This window comes from Heloderma suspectum, chromosome 14 (assembly GCF_057233095.1).
Source record: "Heloderma suspectum isolate Gila_16-S chromosome 14, 16-S_ref, whole genome shotgun sequence".
NCBI lineage: Eukaryota > Metazoa > Chordata > Lepidosauria > Squamata > Helodermatidae > Heloderma > Heloderma suspectum.
The window spans coordinates 12,366,838-12,388,936 of NC_139471.1; the positions used below are offsets into that span (position 1 = coordinate 12,366,838).

The window sequence follows — 22,099 nt, forward strand, 5'->3', positions numbered from 1 at the left end:
CTCCTTTTTACCCTTTTTGAAGATAAGGACAACATTAGCCCTCTTCCAGTCATCTGGCACTTCCCCCGTCCTCCATGATTTCTCAAAGAGAATAGACAGAGGTTCTGAGAGTTCTTCTGTCAGTTCCTTTATTACTCTAGGATGCAGTTCATCTGGCCCTGGAGATTTGAACTCATTCAGAGTAATTAGGTGTAATTTTTGCTGCTTTTAGCATCCCTCACTAACCTCAGCTCATTCTCAGCTTTAGCCTTCCTGACGCCATCCTTGCAATTCTGTGCTACCTGCCTGTACCCTTCTGTTGTCGCTTGGCCTTGCACAAGCAGAGCCCTTCCTCTTATGAAGGTGTCTTCTTCTCATGAAAGGCAGATCCTGGATCCAACCCTTAGACCATATCCAAACATTTGGATTAGGAACTGGATAAATTGAACGTTATTTGTCTCAGGATGAGAAATGGAAGGGGATAAGTACAGCAATTTTGAATAACAGCACTTTGAATAATGGATGTTCTGTCAGGGATGAGGAATGTGTGGCCCTCCAGATGATGCTGGACTGCGACTCCCATCACTCCTTAGTAGTATCTGTGATAGTTAGGGCTGATGGAAGTGGCTGTCCTGGAATGCCACATCTTCCCCATTCTTGTTCTTTATATCCTATGCTGGTGATTTTTAAGGTCTGGTTGGATGAAAATGAATAATCACAGAGTTGGAGGGGACCTTTGTAGGTCACTTAGTCCAACCTAGTGTAAAGTGATGCATGTTGGGGCAAAAAAATCCCAGCTTCAAGTATAACCTGATGGGATCGGAACTAGCAGTGACCGACCAAGAAAGAGCTGTTGTGGTGGACAGCTCAGTGAAAACGTCAACCCAGCATGTGACCCCTGTAAAAAAGGCAAACTCCATGTTAGGCATAATTATAATTGAGAATAAAACGGCCAATATCATACTGCCCTTATACAAATCTATGGTGTGACCACATATAGTTCTGGTCACCACACTGAAAAAAGTATATTGTAGAGCTGGAAAAAGTGCAGAGGAGAGGGCAACGCTCCTATGATGAAAGGTTACAGCAGCTGGGATTGAACAGCTTGGAAAAAAGGCAAGTAAGGGGAGACATGATGGAGGTGTGCAAAATTATGCATGGTGTGGAGAATGCGGGTAGGGAGACATTTTTCTCCCGCTTTCATAACACTAGAACCCAATGGGGTCATCCCATGAAACTGATTGGTAGGAGATTGAAGATAGATAAAAGGAAGTACTTCTTCACACAGCATATAGTTTAACTATGGAATTCGCTACCACAAGACGTAGTGCTGGCCACCAGTTTGGAAGGCTTTAAAAGGGGTTAGACAGATTCATGGAGGAGAAGGCTATCAAAGGCTACTAGTCCTGATGGCTATGTGCTACCTCCAGTATCAGAGGCAGTATGCCCATGTGCACCAGTTGCTGGGGAATGTGGGTGGGAGGGTTCTGATGCACTCGTGCCCTGCTTGTTTCTGGTCCACAGCTGGTTGGCCACTGTGTGAACAGAATGCTGGACTAGATGGACTGATCCAGCATGGCTCTTCTTATGTTCTTCTCAACCTCCAGCTTGATGCAGGAATTCCAGAGCTGGCCAGCCTACTTAGAGACCTCCTGTGAGGGAGAGCCCACCACCCATCTAGGTAATTGGTTCCATTGTTAAACTGCTGTTACCATTAAAATGGTTTTTTTACCCTATTGTTCAACCAAAATCTACCCTTCTCTAACTTAAGCCCATTAGATCTGTTTCTGCTCTCTGTGGCAGCAGAGGACACATTTTTGCCCTCTACCTTCAGGTAACGCACAGTAGTTCTTGCAGGCTAATGCGAAGAGAAAAGTCAATGGAAAAGACCCTGATGCTGGGAAAGACTGAAGGCAAAAGGAGAAGGGGACGGCAGAGGATGAGATGGCTAGATAGCATCACCGATGCAATGAATATGAACTTGAGCACGCTACGGGAGAGAGCGGAGGACAGGAAGGCCTGGCGTGCTATGGTCCATGGGGTCATGAAGAGTCGGACACGACTGAACGACTGAACAGCAACAATGGCAGCTGAACAGAACAGCTGCTGTTGTGTAGCAGCTATAAGGTAACACTCGGCCCCAAAGGATCGACTTTGACTGACTGTGACCTGGTCTACACATGCAACAGGTTGTGTTAAGAGTCCTGAAGTGGCAAAACAGATTTGTTACAATTCAGAGTGCAGGTGGTGGATCGCACTTATAAACATTCCCCCCTCTCACTCAAGGCTTGCATGTAGAAGTCTAGCACAACAGAAGTGGGCAGGGCTGGCAGATATTTAAAATGGTCAAAATCCCTGTTTAGTTATGGTTAATGTTTGGCAGGCTGACAGATGGTATTTTTGCTTTGTCACCAACTCCCCAAAACATAAAGGGTATCATGAATCACAAAAAGCTCCAAAAGTGCAATGCAGCTTTTAAATAAGTATTTTGGAAAGGGGGGGGGGATTTATAAAGCAGTATCCTGATTTATTTATTTACCCTTTGTTGTGTAATGGTGTCAGGTCTCATCTCTGTTAACACCTAACATTCAATATATTAATGGATGGAGAAACTGGGAAGTGTTTTCACCTGGGCCAGGCTTGAATGAATAGAATATTAAGCTTGCAGTTCTAAACGTGCATCCTTGGGGGTAAGAAAAGGAAGCAACAAGTGAAACCTACAACCAAAGCACTTTTTCTTCTGAACAGCAGGGACACAAAGAGACAGTAAAGCATTATCTTGTGGTTTTAAATACCAATGCCTTTTTTCAAACGGAACTTCTGGTCATTCTGCCTCTCCCCGCGCCCCCAACCCTGGTCTTTCACATGCCCAAAATCCCCAGAAGGGGGTCAGAGAGGAACGCCTTCCTTTCTCCCCTATATGCGAGGCATCCGACGCCCCAAATCCATCCCACGCATCAGCAGTGACTCGGCGCTTGCACAGGAGGAACCTTTCCTTTCCTTTCCCAAAGGCAGAAAAGCCTTCCTTTCACCTCATGCAGGGAATCAAAGGTCCAAACGCTTTGACGGGCCAGCCAACAAACATTTCATTTCATTTCATTTATTTATTTATTTACATTTCATTTCCATGGATTTAGAAATGGGTTTTAACCCTTTCCCCGAAGAGTTCCAAGCAAAAAAGCAAAGATCGGAATCACAATTAATATATATATATATATATATATAAATTTTTTATTATTTTTATTTTTATTATTATTATTATTAAAATGCATGCAATGCATTTCTTTGCATCCCGTGCAAAGAGGCCGAGGACGGTGTTTTAGGCCGTGCTGATCTCTGGTCCAGCTTTCCAGCGGCCGCGCACAGCGCCCGACGGCCGGCTCCATGCTGTACGGCAAGCGAGCTGCGTGGGCGCCGCCATGACAGCCGAGGCGCCCCGGCGGGCGGCGCCATGACGCCGCGCAGGCGCAGTGCCCCTCCCTCGCGGCGCGTGCCGCCCCCTCCCGCGCGAAGGGCTGTGGGCGGGGCCGAGAGGGCCGCGCGCAGAGAGCCTTCGAAAAAGGGGGCGGGGCTTGCGCTCCGCGGCTGCTCCGGCCATGGCCACAGCGGATGCTGAGGTGAGTGGCGGCGCCGGCCGCGTCCACCTCCCTCACGGCGTGGGGGTGGGTGGGGAAGGAGGCAAACCAGGCTCCGAGGGCCGCGAATGGCGCCTCCCAAGCCGAAGCACGTCCCGCCAGAAGCTTGTGCGCACGTTTCCCTCCCCCTCCCTCGCCTTCCCCCCCCCGCCGTCTCATGGTTCAGCCCAGCCCCTCGGAGGGGAAGCGTGCGCGGGCCGCTCCCATTGTGCGCGATGGGGGGGGGCGAGTCGGGAGGAGGAGAAAAAGAAGTTGAGCTATGCAGGTTCCGGGGCTCCATCGTCTCCAAGCGCGGTTGGCGCTCTTCCATGCTCGCTCCGGGGCCGCGCCGGGGGGCGGGGCCAGGCAAATGAAGGCGGGGCGTCGCGCGTATGCGCCATCCAGGTTGCGGGGCTGCCGGGGCGCCTGGGAGGCGGCTCGCCCGCGCCGGGGGGCTCCCGGCCGGCGCCCCGCGCAGCAGCCTCGGGCGGGGCCCTCCCACGGGCGGCGGGGGCTGGAGGGCGCCGCCCCGCGCGGGCTTCCCTGCAGCGAGGCGAGCCGGGGCCCGTGGAGGGGCTGTGGTGCGCAGCGGGCAAGGGGCGGGTCTGAAGGGGCTGCAGCAGCTCCCCTAGGGGGAGGCGAGGGGCGCCTGCGGTGATCAGCGGGAGGCCCAATGGTGAAAATTTACCAGCTGAAAAATGGGTAAACGAAATGGTCAGTGGAAATTCGGGTGCTAGGTAAAATGGCCAAGGGGCTGGAGCAGCTCCCCTAGGAGGAGGCAAAATAGTGCCTAAAATGATAAATGAAAATTCAGATGCTAAGTAAAATGGTCAAGGGGCTGGAGCAGCTCCCCTAGGAGGAGGCAAAATAGTGCCTAAAATGATAAATGAAAATTCAGATGCTAGGTAAAATGGTCAAGGGGCTGGAACAACTCCCCTAGGAGGAGGTAAAATGGTGCCTAAAATGATAAATGAAAATTCAAATGCTAAGTAAAATGGTCAAGGGGCTGGAGCAACTCTCCTAGGAGGAGGCAAAATGGTGCCTAAAATGATAAATGAAAATTCAAATGCTAAGTAAAATGGTCAAGGGGCTGGAGCAGCTCCCCTAGGAGGAGGCAAAATAGTGCCTAAAATGATAAATGAAAATTCAGATGCTAGGTAAAATGGTCAAGGGGCTGGAACAACTCCCCTAGGAGGAGGTAAAATGGTGCCTAAAATGATAAATGAAAATTCAAATGCTAAGTAAAATGGTCAAGGGGCTGGAGCAACTCCCCTAGGAGGAGGCAAAATGGTGCCTAAAATGATAAATGAAAATTCAGATGCTAGGTAAAATGGTCAAGGGGCTGGAGCAGCTCCCCTAGGAGGAGGCAAAATAGTGCCTAAAATGATAAATGAAAATTCAGATGCTAGGTAAAATGGTCAAGGGGCTGGAACAACTCCCCTAGGAGGAGGTAAAATGGTGCCTAAAATGATAAATGAAAATTCAAATGCTAAGTAAAATGGTCAAGGGGCTGGAGCAACTCCCCTAGGAGGAGGCAAAATGGTGCCTAAAATGATAAATGAAAATTCAAATGCTAAGTAAAATGGTCAAGGGGCTGGAGCAACTCCCCTAGGAGGAGGTAGAATGGTGCCTAAAATGATAAATGAAAATTCAAATGATAGGTAAAATGGTCAAGGGGCTGGAGCAGCTCCCCTCGGAGGTGGTAACATGGTGCCTAAAATGATAAAAATGCAAATGCTAAGTAAAATGGTCAAGGGGCTGGAGCAACTCCCCTAGGAGGAGGTAAAATGGTGCCTAAAATGATAAATGAAAATTCAAATGATAGGTAAAATGGGTCAAGGGGCTGGAGCAGCTCCCCTCGGAGGTGGTAACATGGTGCCTAAAATGATAAAAATGCAAATGCTAAGTAAAATGGTCAAGGGGCTGGAGCAACTCCCCTAGGAGGAGGTAGAATGGTGCCTAAAATTATAAATGAAAATTCAAATGCTAAGTAAAATGGTCAAGGGGCTGGAGCAACTCCCCTAGGAGGAGGTAGAATGGTGCCTAAAATGATAAATGAAAATTCAAATGCTAAGTAAAATGGTCAAGGGGCTGGAGCAGCTCCCCTAGGAGGAGGTAAAATGGTACCGAAAATGATAAATAAAAATTCAAATGCTTGGTAAAATGGTCAAGGGGCTAGAGCAACTCCCCTAGGAGGAGGTAAAATGGTACCTAAAATGATAAATGAAAATTCAAATGCTAAGTAAAATGGTCAAGGGGCTGGAGCAACTCCCCTAGGAGGAGGTAGAATGGTGCCTAAAATGATAAATGAAAATTCAAATGCTAAGTAAAATGGTCAAGGGGCTGCAGCAGCTCCCCTAGGAGGAGGTAAAATAGTGCCTAAAATGATAAATATTGAAATGCTAAGTAAAATGGTCAAGGTGCTAGAGCAACTCCCCTAGGAGGAGGTAAAATGGTGCCTAAAATGATAAAAATTCAAATGCTAGGTAAAATGGTCAAGGGGCTGGAGCAACTCCCCTAGGAGCAGGTAAAATGGTGCCTAAAATGATAAATATTGAAATGCTAGGTAAAATGGTCAAGGGGCTGGAGCAGCTCCCCTAGGAGGAGGTAAAATAGTACCTAAAATGATAAAAATTCAAATGCTAAGTAAAATGGTCAAGGGGCTGGAGCAGCTCCCCTAGGAGGAGGTAAAATAGTGCCTAAAATTATAAATATTGAAATGCTAAGTAAAATGGTCAAGGGGCTAGAGCAACTCCCCTAGGAGGAGGCAAAATGGTGCCTAAAATGATAAATGAAAATTCAAATGCTAAGTAAAATGGTCAAGGGGCTGGAGCAGCTCCCCTGGGAGGAGGTAAAATAGTGCCTAAAATGATAAAAATTCAAATGCTAGGTAAAATGGTCAAGGGGCTGGAGCAACTCCCCTAGGAGCAGGTAAAATGGTGCCTAAAATGATAAATATTGAAATGCTAGGTAAAATGGTCAAGGGGCTGGAGCAACTCCCCTAGGAGGAGGTAAAATGGTGCCTAAAATGATAAAAATTCAAATGCTAAGTAAAATGGTCAAGGGGCTGGAGCAGCTCCCCTAGGAGGAGGTAAAATAGTACCTAAAATGATAAAAATTCAAATGCTAAGTAAAATGGTCAAGGGGCTGGAGCAGCTCCCCTAGGAGGAGGTAAAATAGTGCCTAAAATGATAAATGAAAATTCAAATGCTAAGTAAAATGGTCAAGGGGCTGCAGCAGCTCCCCTAGGAAGAGGTAAAATGGTGCCTAAAATGAAAAATGAAAATTCAAATGAAAAAATTTAACGAATGAAAAATTGGTAAATAAAATGAGAAATGAAAATGCAAATGCTGAATAAAATGGTCCAGGGGCTGGAGCAGCTCCCCTAGGAGGAGGTAAAATGGTACCTAAAATGAAAAATGAAAATTCAAATGCTAAATGAAATGGTCAAGAGGCTGGAGCAGCTCCCCTAGGAGGAGGTAAAATGGTACCTAAAATGATAAATGAAAATTCAAATTAAAAAATTTAACGATTGAAAAATTGATAAATGAAATGATAAATGAAAATGCACATGCTAAATAAAATGGTCAAGGGGCTAGAGCAACTCCCCCAGGAGGAGGTAAAACAATAAATGCAATGATAAATAAAAATTGAAATGAGAAAAATTTTTCAATTGAAAAATTGGTAAATAAAATGAGAAATAAAAATTCAAATGCTAAATAAAATGGTCAAGGGGCTGGAGCAGCTCCCCTAGGAGGAGGTAAAACGGTACCTAAAATGATAAATGAAAATTCAAATGAAAAAATTTAATGAATGAAAAATTGATAAATGAAATGATAAATGAAAATTCAAATGCTAAATAAAATGGTCAAGGGGCTGGAGCAGCTCCCCTAGGAGGGAAGACTACAATAGCTGGATTGTTTAGCTTGAAAAAAAGGAGGGTAAGGGGAGACATGGGAGAGGTGTACAAAAAGTATGCATGGTGTGGAGATTGTGGATAGGGAGACATTTTTCTTTTACTCATAATACTGGAACCCAAAGGGGTCATCCCATGAAGCTGAATGGTGGGAGACTCGAGAGAGATAAAAGAAAGGGCTTCTTCACATAGCGCAGAGTCAAACTATGGAAATCGCTACTACAGGATGTAGTGATGGCCACCAATTTGGATGGCTTTAAAAAGGGGTTAGTTAAATTCCTGGAGGAGAAGTCTGTCAGTGACTACTAGTCGTGATGGCTATGTGCTACCTCCAGGACCAGAGGCAGTGAACCAATGTAGTCCATTTGCTGGGGAACATGGGTGGGAGGGTGCTGTTGCATGGTTTGATCCAGCATGGCTCTTCTTATGTTTGTAAGCCCCATTGGATACACTAGGACTTACTTGCAGGTGAATATGCATAGGGTTGAACTGTCACTGACGACACTCCTTTTTGTATTGTGGGTGAGCTTGTGGGCAGTTAGTGTAAAACAACACTAAGCATTTAACTTACAGAATTGCAGTTCTCAGCAACTAGCAGCTAGCTACCCGGGAGCAATTGTTTTTAAAAGCCAAAGGCCTATGTAATAATATGCCATCAACGCACTATTTACATTTTTAAATTAGATTCTTTATTCTCTCACTGAAGATGGTTAAGCTGCTGTATTTTGAAGGTCTAGGATGAACTGCGCTAGGAAAAACATACAAAGCCAGCACAGTTAATAACAAGGACAAATTATTACAAAACTTGCAAATCCAGAATTGATACAAGTAGTTATCCCAGCAGCAATGGCGGCAGTGGGAGCTTTTGTGCCATTGTGAAAAATCAGCATAGGCAGGGTGGGGATTCTGATGGGAACGTGGTAGGGGGCAAAGGGTTAAACCCCTCCCCTTTCATGCCTTAGTGCTGATCCAGCTGTCACATCTAGTTTGGCCCTAGGGAAGAAAATGCTAAAGTTGATTGGCTCTGAGCAGGAGTGGAGGAAATTGGCTGGAGAAGAAATTAGCCAGCTGTGGAAGAAGACAGTGCATCCATTTACCAGAGGAGTTTCCAGCCATGGAGAAGCATGTTTTGAGTCTTCGAAACATTCCCATGTATAGAACACTCCCGAAACGCTGGAGAAGATAATCTGATCTAGATGCCAAATCTTTTGAGAAAATGGTGTTTACAAACTTTCTTGAATGCCCAGTCACAGTGAGCCATTTTGTTCATAATTCCGAACATCTCCAGAGCTTAAAAAGCATGGCTCTTAAATGCACCACTAGGGACAGGAAGTTTCACATGCAAAATTGATGTCTTTTTGCTTCGCTTGTCTTTGAATGGGAGCCCTGATTGTGTGCAGTCAAAACTGTGTGCTCCCGGAGTTTGTCCGCTGTTCTGCAGTGGTGGAAGTGAGCAGGAGCAGACAGGTACGGGGAACAATGATCAAACATGGTAGGGATTCCTGCAAAGCGTGTGCTGCAATCCAACAAGAGTTGACAACTTAAAAGTCAACTTATTGTGTTCGCTGGAAGAAAAGGAAGTACATGTTTTAACTTTCCCATTAAATTAAATGGGGACTTCAGAGGGCTTGACTTTGGTTGGATTGTGCCCAGTGTGATTTACTTTTACCACTGCTGTTCCAAAAGTAGATGATCTGTTTGTTTGTTTATTCCAAAACAGATTTCTAGCATTGCATCTTACAACAGTTTAAAAGCCAGTAAAATCTAACAGAAATGAAATATTCAGTGACAGCAAAAAATAAAATAGCAGTTAAAACCGAGTCAGCTGCAGCAGATAAAACCAATGTAAAAAAACACACAAGAGGGTCAGCTGTAGAAGAGGGGGTCATGTTCTGAACGAGAGCTGATGGCTTTTCCCTTCTCTGAGTATGGATAGTTTCGGGAGTTTTATGTCTGCCGCATGGTGCCATTGACAATTAAGTGAAGATCATAACTGCTTCAGCAGCAGGCATACCACACAATGCCTTCTGTGTTCACAGAAATGCAGACAAGATAATTTTGGTACAGAAGAATGGTTAAGCAGTAACAGGGCCAGGACCTTCCTCTTTCCAAAAATGTGGAGTTTCCGCTGTAGGTGTGCGTGATTGACGCTCTAGACACAGGGTTTAACCACAACAGTTTACTGGTAAATTAAAGCAAGCAAATCACAACTAAAGGCATTTACACAATAGAGCTGAGTGATACAAAAGGCATTAAGCGAAACGAAAAATTGCAAAATGCAAGTTCCTTTACCCTAGCTGCACTTAGAGCTCTCTGGGCTGCTTCTTTCTGCTCCTCCTTCCTGCTATGGCCTTCTGACTCTGGTCTTACTGCTCTGGTCTTTCTGACTCTTTATACCCTCCACCCTCAAAACTGAAAGGACTGCTTCAAGCCTGAAGAAATGAAACTTAACTGGGGAAATGAAACTGATGAAACTACTCTTCTCAGGGATACTCCCTCCCAACAAAAACCCCAGGCCTCTAGGCCTGACCTTTTCCTTTCCCTTACCTCTGTAGGCCTCAAATCTTCACAGGTAACTTTCTGTGTTCCCTTGCTGCAAATACTATATTAATTTCCTCTGCAAAGCGGGATGCTGTTTTGGCTTCTGAAGCAGGGTATATTTGTAAATTTATCTTAAAAGTTTATTCTTGGAGAAAACTATTAAGAATATTTAATAGAAAACATTTAAGCTCACAATGATTCTGGTTGTATTCATGGAATAGCTGCCATGCAAACTTGTTCAGCAGCAATTACTATCTGACAGGCAGTTATGGGGGAGAAATGCCAGAGAAGTCCTGCATGTGCTGGCATTTTGTGGACACGTGCATGCGTTGGCGTGTGTGTGCACCAGGGACAAGACACATATACTTTCTCACTTGGAGATTTTGGGCACAATCCTATGTGTGTGTTTTTTACATGGCTGGCTGGGGAATGCTGGGAGTCATAGGACTTTTTTCTGTCCAAATACACATAGGACTATGCCCTTAATATCTAGACACGTGGGGAATGGGCCGAAACCCAAAGAATAGCAAATCTATCAACTCTAAGAATTTTTCAAAAAGAGAGTCCTCAAAATCTCTCTAAAGTAGGGACTGGGCTGACAAAGATAGAGGTTGCTCTTGGAAAAAGAATGTGGGCATATGCAGAGATAAAAATAATGCCAAGTTTAAGAGCCAGCATCACATTTTCAGGTGCCTTGGATCTTTCCAGGCTTGTGGGTTGCACAGGTGTGCAGTGCTTGCACTCCTCATGAGTATTTTCCAGATTCTTTCGAAGGCAGCAGCACTACTCTGTGTGATTAATTTAACCAAGATCTGACTTTTTAATTTGGTTCTGTCATGCAGGCAGCCTTTTCAGTGCATGGTTAGGGCTGATTCAAACTCGGGCTTTCCGCCCAGTTCAGAAAAAATACCGCATAAATTTCGAATGCATGGAGTGAAGTCCTTGGAGAGGGATAACCTAGCTGAGCAGAGAAAAAAAATTGAATTTGGAGGCCAGAAGCCTGAGTGTGAAATGATTAATTCATGCCTTCTCGTTTCCTTTTCAAATGTGTCAGGTTGGGGGTGGGGGTGCATCTCTAGGCCAGTGACCGTTCGTGCAGTGATGGATGGAAACAGAAAATGGATGGAAATATCAACGTGTCAGATTACCTTTTTGTATACATATGAATAGCCAGCATGCAGTAAAGGGATGAAAATTTGCAGGTGGCACGTTGCTGGGAATAAAATGCAGAGGAAAGAGGCCACCAATTTTGGCTAGACTAGGATTATAGTCAGGCAAGCCATTTATTGTACTCTGTGCACACTTCTGTGAGTAAGAAGAAACATGCCGGACAGGATTCTTGCTTACCTGCACAGTTCAGGAGTGGCATTTGGAAGTCCAAGTGTTTTAAGTGATTGTCATGAAATCCAGGACTGATCAAATTGACCAAATGGACATTAGCAGATTCCCACCACATTTGGATGTTGCAGGCACTATAGACAGAGTAGCTTATATTTTAACTGGCATTTGCCAATGAAGCTGAAATAAAGATGAAATAAAGAAGCTAGGGTCATTCCTAGCTTCTCTCTCCATCCTCCCCGCCTCCCGCCCCACTCTGGCTGGACAGAAAGAACTCAGAAAAAGGGAGAGAGGGACTCAAGGGAACACATAAGGGAAAGAAAAGGTGTCAGGCATTTAATCTGCAACCTATTTATTCTAGAATGATTGTATTAAACCCAAAGTATGTGGATCATGGGTTGCAGCTACTGACACTTCGGAGGTGATTTTAGCAAATCCTGCCCTTGGTATAATGTTCTGGAGATTGCCCCCAGTTACAGCTGGGTTGTGTATCCTGGCCTGCCATTGCTATCTTGTCTAAACAAGGGCAAGGCGAATAATATTTATCCTTTCTTCGCCCCTTGTCTGCCTGTAAAATGGGGGTGATGATGGTAAAGAGAATATTGACTCATATGGACAGGATGAGCAAGGTTCATTTTCACTGCTCCATTTAAGGAAATGTTGGGTGATCAGCGAGTTAGCTCTTTGGGTGGATGATGATGATGACAGATCCTGTGTCCATTTTACAGTTGAAGGATTAGGAAGGATGGTGATTCTTAGAGCTCCCGATGGTAGTGTTGGCAGAATCTAATTTTAATTATTAATTCTTTAACTTTATCAGTTGCTATCATTCCCAAAGCTCGCTGTTGCCTCAGATTTGTTCGCAGATGTGCTGTATTTCTGACTTGGTCTGATGGTTTTGCCTTTAGCGCCGTCTCTCTTTGCTGGATGTTAAGAGGAGAGAGTGTGTGTGTGTGTGTGTGTGTGTGTGTGAAAGGTCTCATCGTTTAGGGCATCGAGAAATTTAATCTCTTTGTCATGACTGGAACATGCATTTATCTAGTTAATGTGGGGTTAATTGCAATCACCCATGATTACAACACTTCCTTATTTGGATGCCTCCTTGATTTCATTTTCCATCTCAAGATCAACCTTAGTGTTCTGGTCAGGGGGAACCACAAGTTTGCCCCTTTCAGGATTTCTAATCTGCTTGACAGTATGCCCTCTTTAACGTACAGAGTGATGTCACCTCCTGTATGCCCTTCCCTGTTTTTCCTATAGAGTTTATATACGGAAATAACCATAACCCACTGGTTCTCTCCTTTCCACCAGGTTTTCTGTTATGCCCACTATATCTAAGTTCTCTTTTAAATCTAGGCACTCCAACTCTCCCACCTTGGCTCTGATACACGGTGTCCCACCCGAGATGTCTCTGTGTGAACATCTTCTGCTATGGCCCTTAGGCCTTTTTGACAGGTTATCATGTTACAGTATATGCTCATGGCCTATTTCCTGTGCCCATTTGGGCAATTGGAAACATTTTCATCCTCTAGGGATGATTCAGCCCAATCCAGATGCTACCCATCACCTATCGGCTTTCCCTCAGGGTTCATTAAAAGCTGCTCTGCCACCTCTTTTATGTTAAGTGCCAGCAGACTGGTTTCATTCTGGTTCAAGAGGGGCCCTTCTCTCTTGTACAGGCCTGCCTTGTCCTAAAGTGTTCTCTAATGCCTAACAAATATGAACCTCTCCTTATACCACCAACTCATCCATGCAGTGAGGCTCTTCAGCTTTGACTCTCTAGCTGGCTCTGCGTGTGGAACAGGTAGCATTTAAAAGAAAGCCACCTTGGTGGTCCTGCCTTTCAACCGCCGACCTAGTAACTTAAATTTGGCTTCCAGGATCTCGTGACTACATTCCCCCACATCATTGGTACCAGCATGGACCACGACCACTGACTCCACCCCCAACACTATCTACAAAGCCATTTAGACTGTGTGTGATATCCGCAACATTTGCAACAGGCAGGCAAATTTACCACAGGGTCTACACACTCGTCACAAGCCCAGTTGTCTATGCGTCTAATGATCAAATCTCCCACTACCACAAGCCCCCCCACCCCCTGGAGGCATATCCGTGCTGCGAGAGGATATTTGTTCATTTTCGGAGGAATGGGTCTCTTCTAAAGGATAATTTCTCTTTTCCTTGGAATGATGCCCTTGTTCCCTGAAACCTCCATTCTCCATGACAGCAGAGGGGCTGTCACCCAGGGATTGGGTCACTGCTATCACGTCCCAAAGATCTCATCCACCAACCTCTCTGCCTCTCTTAGCTTCTCCAGATCAGCCAACTTGGCTTCACGGGAACGAACTATCTATTTTTGTGGTTGTGTAACAGGTTTGGCTTTCCTCTCACGCACACTACCACTGTGCATAACTCCATCAACTTTCACCAGTATCCCTTCTGATTCATTGTTTGGAAATGGCAAAGAGCTTGAGATTGCTCATTTCCTGTGCTGCCGATGGAAAATAACAGAGGTGAGCTAACTAACAGCATGTAAATAAGATCATATCCTTGTGCTCTATCTTAATCTGCAAAATACATATTTGTTCAACAGTAAATAGGGTGGCCATGTGTCCTAGTCTCCAAATAATTTTAAGAAGCGGGAGCAGGGGCCTTGAAGTTGTCCATCAACCATTAACACCTGGACAGCAGACTGAGCAGGCACATTAATTAATTAATTAATTAATTGCATTTATATCCCACATGGGTCACCTAGTCACAGTCACCATCGTGAAATAAACTGTATTTCTATTTAAATTATAGTGCTTATTTCTAAATGTGCATCTATACATGTACATGAACATATGAAAATGTGCAAATTGGTGTCCTCTTTTGATGATGCATTTCCTCTTCTTTGGTGAGACATAAGGTTTTAGATGTAATGGAAAGCTTGCTTGCTTTACTAGTTTAGCCACTCCTGATGACGAGAAGAGCCAACAGGGTTGATTTGATTTAAATCATGATTTAAATCACTGCTCTGAAGGACTCCATTTTAATGATATAAATCACAGTTTAAATCACTAGTGAGGGAGATTAAGAACAGAAGAAGAGCCCTGCTGGATCAGACCAAGGGTCCATCTAGCCCAGCATTCTGTCGAACAGGGACTCACAAGCAGGGCATGAGCGCAACAGCACCCTCCCACCCATGTTCTGCAGCAGTTGGTGTCCATAGGCTCATTGCCTCTGGTACTGGAGGAAGCACAGCCATCAGGACTAGTAGGTATTGATAGTCTTCTCCTCCGGGAATCTGTCTAAACCCTTTTCAAGCCATCCAAATTGGTGGCCATCAGTACATCCTGCGGTAGCGAGTTCCATAGTTAAACTATGCACTGTGTGGAGAAGTACTTCCATTTATCTGTCCTGAATCTCCCACCAGTCAGCTACATGGGATGACCCCAGGCTCTAGTCGGGCTCCGAGGTCAGTTCCCGGAAAACCAGATATCCTATGGCCGTCTAGCCTCTGACTAGCGGCCACAGGATTACTCCCTTAGTGTGTCAAAGTGATCAAGGCTAGAGGGCGAGTATTTTGAATAAGGGTCAATATCAACAGTTGCCATTTCATTTGGCCTTTTCATAATCCTGTCACAGCTAATTCTTTTACAACCAAACCCCTCTCCTTCTTTTACTTTCTGTTTTCCGCACAAAGTAACATGGCATGACAACTGTGAGTGGTTACTACTTCCTTTAGTCAGTGTGATGAAAACCCTCTACTCCTGTGGCACCGCACCCAACTTTGTTGGGAGTTTGGTTGGCTTTGTCATGATTTCTAGCCCGCTTATAGGTGGGGAAAGGATCTGTTCATGGTCTATTCATGCTGGTATTTTTAAAAATGGGCATGGGATGGAAGATACCAGTTCATTGCCTCTATGACCTGAGCTGCTTAGGCCAGCTTTCGGAACTGGCTGTTGTCACGTAATTGCTTATTATTGACTGATTGCCCTTTTAGGCCACTGTGTTTGAAAAGGGATCTATAGCAATCAATCTTCAGAGGATAAGCTTTCGAGAAGGGGAAGAATTGGTGGGTACATTGAGCTCCGTATTTGATGTCCTAACTTCTCATGGGTTAGAATACTACAACAATAGAGGAATAAAAGGACAGGATCATACAGCATTTGAATCCTTTCCCTGACTGCCTAATTCAGAGTCTGGTTTCACAGACTCCGAACTGTTCTTCGAAGTTCCGAGTGTCCTCTACTTCCGCTGGTATCTGAGTTTTGGCTCCTTAAAATGTTCAGCTTTAAGGTCAGTCAAGGCAAGACTTTACATCTAAAGGCAAGGAAGGAGGAACAGAACTGTCTGAGGTGTGAAACCGCAAACTTGATCAGTGTAGGCACCTTACAAATAATGTGAAGAATCTTTCTAAAATGCCCTATAATAGAGGTTCCCTCTTTCTGCAGGAATTTCTTGCTGATGTTGACGTTTATATTGGTATCAGCCAAGGGACTGTAGTTCCAGAGAATAGTTTGGATCCAAAGGTGTCCTTCCAGATGTGGAAGGTGTCTTCCAGTCATGGAAGAGCAGCTTTACACCACACTAGAGAGCTGGGTGAGAAAATGAAATTTCAACCAAATATATAGTGCCACCACAGTTCCAAGAGTTTGTGCAAGTTGCAAGAAGAAGCATGCTCTTGCACATACATGCTCTTATACAAGCATTTGTGGAACAATGGTAGTAATTTCCTTTCATACTTTGGATCCAACGCACTGTTAATTCCCTTCCAACAAAGCAAATGAAAAATAGGCTGCATTCAGAAATACTGCCAAAACATGGCTTGGCATTACATCTAAGCCTACAGCAGCTTACAAACCATAGTTTGCCTGGGGCTGCCAAACCAAGATAATAAACCATGGTTTGAAGCTGGTTTGCAAACCACAGTTTGTGTTTTGCTGTTATCTCTGAATGCACAGATCATTGACAAATCAGAATTAGTGCCATTGCTCTCCGTCAAGAGGTTGGTGTACCATGGGGATGGAAGTGGAATTATGAACTTAGGTAGCTGAACGCTGAGCAGATAGAAAATGAAAGCAGACAGTGAGCTCTGAACCACCATTTGGAACCTCAGATCATGCTGTGGGTTTTAACCATGGTTTGCACAAACTGTGGCTTTGTATGATGTCTGAATTCAGCCACTTGCAATTTTGTGATTTTCAGTGTGATTCAAACTTTTAGCTGAAAGAAGAAGGATTTGGGAAGGTTTAAAACTGGGATGTTCTCTACTACTGAACATATGAACTCTCTGGGTGTAGTTGGCCAGACAAGGTACATCTCCAGGCATCATTATTAATATTTCAGAATTCACTGGAAAACACAGTACACTATATTCAGGATTTCCCCCAAAATGATGCACCTAGAATCAGATGTTTGTCAGGGTTCTGCAACAATCACCCAGTGTTTGCAGAGGTTATTTCCTGCTGTGTAATCTGGACACATTTTTACTTATTTAGTTATACAGCATCATCAGTGTGCATGATGCTTTACAGAATACAAGAGGAAAAGTTGCTGCCCAGGGAGCTTGAAGTTTAAAATTAGACTCAGGGGAAGCAACAGAGCACAAGAAGGAAAGTGAAGGCAGTGGTAAATAGATGCGATTGTTTCAATGACATGAGCTTAGTCTGTAGGGCATGGGAACCAGGGCATTGTAGGACATCTTTGTTTGCAGTAGCTGTTCTCCAAATATAAATAATTATGTACAGCAATCAGAGCATCATATTGTGGAGAACATTTGATATACAAAAAGGGTGTGGTCACATTGGTTGATACTTTCATCTTTGGTGGGAATGTTCTGCAGTGCAGGAGTTTTGGAACATGGTTGCTGATTACTGTCAGGAATTTCTTCATGTTAGACCACTAACAAGTCCTAAGGCAATGCTTCATCTTTTTGAACCGAGTGATCCTGGATTCCTGCATAAAGACCTTCTTAAGCAATTGTATAGAGCTGCAACTTTATGTATAGCATGTAACTGGAAGTCCCCGAAGCAACCAACTAAAGAGCAGCGGATTAATAAAATTTGGGAGTATGTATAAACTTAGCAAGTGCAATGTGCAAGGAATCCTAACTTGAAGAATGATATTATGGCACCATGGTTTCCATTCATTTTCTGTGTTGAGGCACTCCAAACTTTTGATGAAGTTCCAACCAAGTACAGTGGCCTGTATTTTTCCTGATTAATATGCACAAACACATAACATGACGTACACTTATGCACACTCCTTTTATATGTTGTAGAACCTTTCTTTTTACTTTCATTAGATATTGAGCTCCAACTTAGGTAGTTTTATTGTAGATGTTCAATAAGCATATCTGATACAGACTGAAATTTATAATTAGTGAATTCCTTTGTTTCTTTCGATTTATTATTATGTACGTTCTTTTTGTCACCTTTATTTTGTTAACCTTATTTCGAAACGAAATAAAGCTTCATGAGAAAAAAAAATAACTGTTTAATATAATGCTCAGTGGTAGCTGTGAAGAATTGTGGTTGTTGATGTTGGTGCTAACTGACTATAGGTAGCAGCTGCTGATGTATGTACAATTATTTCCTGAGACATAAACTTGTGATTTAGTTTTTATTTTTTGCTGTGAGACCCATTTTTGTTGTGACTTTGCTGGTCTTGTGACCGGATAATCTATTACTTACTTACATTTTTGCTGCGAAACATAAGGTTTTAAACAAGTAAATAGGAACTGAACTGAAAAGGATGGATGGAAGAAGCTGTTGATTCCTCCAGCTACAACTAAGACCAGTGCTATCCAGTGGCTAAAACCTCGTAATGACGATATCCATACAAATCTGATCTATTTAAAATGTAGTGCACTGAGGACAGGGACTAGATGACCTCATATTGGTTACCAGTTTGCAAGTAAATCCCTACTTATGTAGCTGTTGGATTCCAAGTATAAATGTCTTTCAGACTTTATTGCTGTTTTTCATCAGAGCATTCACAAGTCAGGTTTTTAGAATATTTTCTGTTTAAAAAAATTATAAATATACATCTTTTTAAAAAGACACCCAGTTCTATAGCGTCCTTGTAGAGAATAAAGAGAAACCAGTAAAGATTAGGATATAAGAACAGAGAAGGAAAAGCCAGTGAGAAGAAGTTGTTTTACTATAAAAGTTTCCGTGTACAGGGAGAAAGTCAAGGGGAGACAAAGGAACTGTGCATCTCTTAAACTTCGAAGAAAAAAAGAACCAATGTAAGACTGCAAGCACATTTGAGCCAGAAGGTTGTTTTTGAAGCCCTGAGAGGGAAGGCAGGGACTGTGGCTAGGCGCATCACGGTAGGATTGGCTGTTGTTTTATGGGGCTGTTCAATTTTACATGAACAAGAGTTCTGAAACGGCATTTCTTCATGAGTGCTGCTGTAGTCCTCATTTCATGAAATGCAATGATGCAATGGCTGAGGGGGAGGGGAGACCTTGTGTGAGCATGCTCACTGGAAGTCTAATCTTTCTGAGGGAGTTGGAGAGTTAAGCTACTGTATTTCTCTGCAGTTGACTGCAGTAAACAAAATACATGATGGGGAAAATAGATGGAGGTACTTACTGACATATGCTCTGCATATCTTCCTGCATTTCTGCATTTGATGTGGAAAGCTTCAGAAAGTTGTATTTTAAAGTAGGCAGCTGTGAAAAGAGCAGTGCTGTTTTCTTATGGGTGTCCTTCTCGGAGTGTGTTTCTAGGCCAATCTAATCCTATTTTAAAGGAAGGCCACGCTGTGGTGCTGACACTGTCTAGAAGTACGAGGTGGTGCGGTACTGATGTAATGTCAAACTGAAGCTGTATTCTTAATCGGTCTTGGTAGGGAGTAAGCCCTATTGAACACAGTGGGACTTACTTCTGAGTAAACATGCGTAGGATTGCACTGTACAGGTTGATTTTAGTTGATGCCTGTTCGACAATGGACTGGGTTGGCAGGCAGTGGTACCTCTAACTTTCCTATTGCAATCCAATGCCATTTTTTGGTTTGAAATCTCTCTCTCTCTCTCTCTCTCTCTCAGTGCACCTGACAAATGTGCAAAAGGATCAACTAGGCTTTGAGGGAAAAAAATCCAGTTTTTGTTTATGTTTCAAAAAGAATTAAACCTATTTGAGATGGGAACAGACAGCCAGGGTTGTTGTTTTTTAATCTCTTGTGCATGCAGAGGGGTAGACACAATCTGTCTCTTAAGGTGAGGTGGGTGTTAATGTGGGCTTCAGGTGCATGAAGATAAAAAGGTAGACATGTTTATATGCTCCAGCTTTCCCCAGTTACCAGGGACCGTCCTGATTTTCTGGTACTTATCCCTGATAAGTATTTTGTTTCTAATTTTTGCCTTTTGGAGATGCATTATTAAAAATGTATTAATGTGATTTGCTTGCATTTTTATTCATGGTTCAGCTCTCTTAGGCTTTCTAGAAGCTCAATCTTTCGAGTAGGGTGTGGGTGCATCTTGCCTCTAGGACACATGCATCTAAACATGGATGCGTCACCATTAAGGCGCAATGCAGTGCACCCATGTCACTTCTTGGGTGAGGCTTCTTTTGAATGGCTGAAAACAGATGTAGGGCAGTTCTGTTTTTCTAGCATGCCTTGAATGTAAAGAGCAGAAACCATACTATATGTTAAAATTAATTTGTATGTGTGTGTATTTATATTCATAGTGTACTTCAGACCTTTTCTTGACAGAGGAGGGGAATATAATGGGGCAATCCACAGCAAGGTATTTTACTATTTAAAACTTCTAACGAATCCTCTTGGGAGGTGATGAAACCGAAGCGAACTGGTTGCCAGCTAAATATGCTGAGGGATTTGGGAGCGGGAGGGAGCATTAAGAGAGAGAGTTTTAGCTGGAATAGTAAATAATCTGAGTCCTTAAGTCCTGCCTGCCTAGCGGCTCCATTGCATTAACTGCTGTGTCACTTCAACAAAATGGAGGAAGAATGTGCTGTTCTCCTTCCTTGTTTCACAAGGATGAACAATAGCACTGTTCATTTCGCATTACACTGATACTGTCTTTGAGGAGCTCCATTGCAAAGGGTTGGCTCCAGCCTAACTTAGTGGGACTGGATTTTCAGCTCATGTGCAGATGGATTGGGAAATGACATTTTTTTTGTCACTGTGGTAAATGTAATCATGATTTTCCATTGTGTATGTGTGAGGTTTTCCTCCCCCCCCTCATTCTGTTGAACGTGTTACATCCCATAATTTCTGCCTATTGGTAGGTAAATCCTAGTAATGTCAGTGGAGTGTCAAATGGCACGTCTTTAGTTGCTGCTGATGTACGTCTGTCTGTTTATTTCTATGATCTGGCTGGGTTTCCTTTTGTTGTTTTAAAGATATCTTATTGATATTTTGGGAAATGAACAAGAAGAAAAAAAGGTAACAAAGATCAGTGTAAACATTTCCACTAAACCACTTAAAAAGTAAAACAAAGCAGAACAGTAAAAGAAAAGCAATACAAAACTTTGAGTAGGGCTAAATGTGCTGTGGTTTCAACATTCAGAACCAGCCAAAGAGCTTCGGCTATGGGACGGTATCAAAATACAATAAATGAAATGAATGAACAATGAAGATGGCTAGTGGTATGGAAACAAAGCCTGTGACAAAAGATTGAAGGAGCTGGGTATGTTCACCTTGGAGAAGAGTAGACTGAGAGGACTATGATATCACCCTTCAGATAACTGAAGGGCAAAAATTTGTTCTTTGCTGCCCCAGGAGACAGGACTAGATCTGATGGGCCTCAGTTACCAGTAGGGATGTTGGAGTAATCCCTTTGGGGGGGGGGTGGATGGAGTTTGATGGGTTTTCCTTGGCTTGGGCCCCTGGACTTCATTTCAGTTCCTGCTGTGGAGCCCAACTCAATCTGCAGCGAGTTGGGCCAGTTCACGGATTTTCTGGGAATTTTGTGCATTTTTGGAAGGTTCTGTAATTTGCACAAATTTTTGAGCAACTTGTGGAAATCGTGGCTGAATTTGTTCAAATTACAGCTCAATTTGCATAACTTGGACCACAGTTTGTGCAAATTTGGCGGTAATTTACTCGAATCACTCAGAAATTTGCACAAATTTCGAAACCTCTTCATCCCCAAATGTGCAAAAAAGTTCCTGGAGTTCAGGGAACAGCCCACACTTTAGCTTGCAGATGGAAAGTGAGGCGTACACGCCACAGAACTTCATCGAGCCAAAAAAGGATCAGATATCCCAGTGACAGACATCTCTAGTTACAGGAAGAGAGGTTTTGATGGAATACTAGGAAAAGTATCTCCACAGTAAGAGCAGTTTGACAGTGGAACCCAGAGGGTGGTGGGCTCACACTTGATGGATGTCTTCAAGCAGAGGGGTCCCTGGTTGGGTATGCTCTAGCTTTGGATTTCCTACATTGAGCCACTTGTTGGACTATATGGCCCACAAGGCCACTGCCAAACGTATGAATCTATGAGAGGTCAAAGCAAGATGTTAGAAACTAGGCAGACTTCATGAGATGAAAATGAAATGCCTGTGTATGGGAGGAAGAGTATAAATCTTTGAGAAATTATGAAATTGGTTTTTCATTTACATGTAACAGGGGCGGGGAACCTCTTTCAGCCCAAGGGCCAAATTCCATTTCATAGAAGCTTGGGAGGGGGCGCATTCCAGTGGTGGGCAGGACCAAAAGTAAAGAGGGGCGTGGCCAAAGACAAATGGGTGGG

The 22,099-nt window shown here is 43.6% G+C and overlaps 1 protein-coding gene across 2 annotated transcripts in view; it reads left to right on the plus strand.

Moving 5' to 3' along the window:
* The first annotated feature begins 1,588 nt into the window (after positions 1 to 1,588).
* The window catches only part of EHMT1 (euchromatic histone lysine methyltransferase 1), a 200,231-nt gene continuing 179,720 nt past the window's right edge, over positions 1,589 to 22,099 (plus strand). Inside the window, exon 1 of one of the 2 annotated variants that reach the window (XM_084820643.1) lies at positions 1,589 to 1,660. Coding sequence is in view for 1 of the 2 variants with exons in the window: in XM_084820630.1 (XP_084676756.1) it covers positions 3,576 to 3,596 (21 nt within the window). In the remaining variant the exon portion in view is untranslated. Of the gene's footprint in view, positions 1,661 to 3,523; positions 3,597 to 22,099 lie in introns of those variants that run through there. The other variant, XM_084820630.1, reaches the window with a different exon arrangement.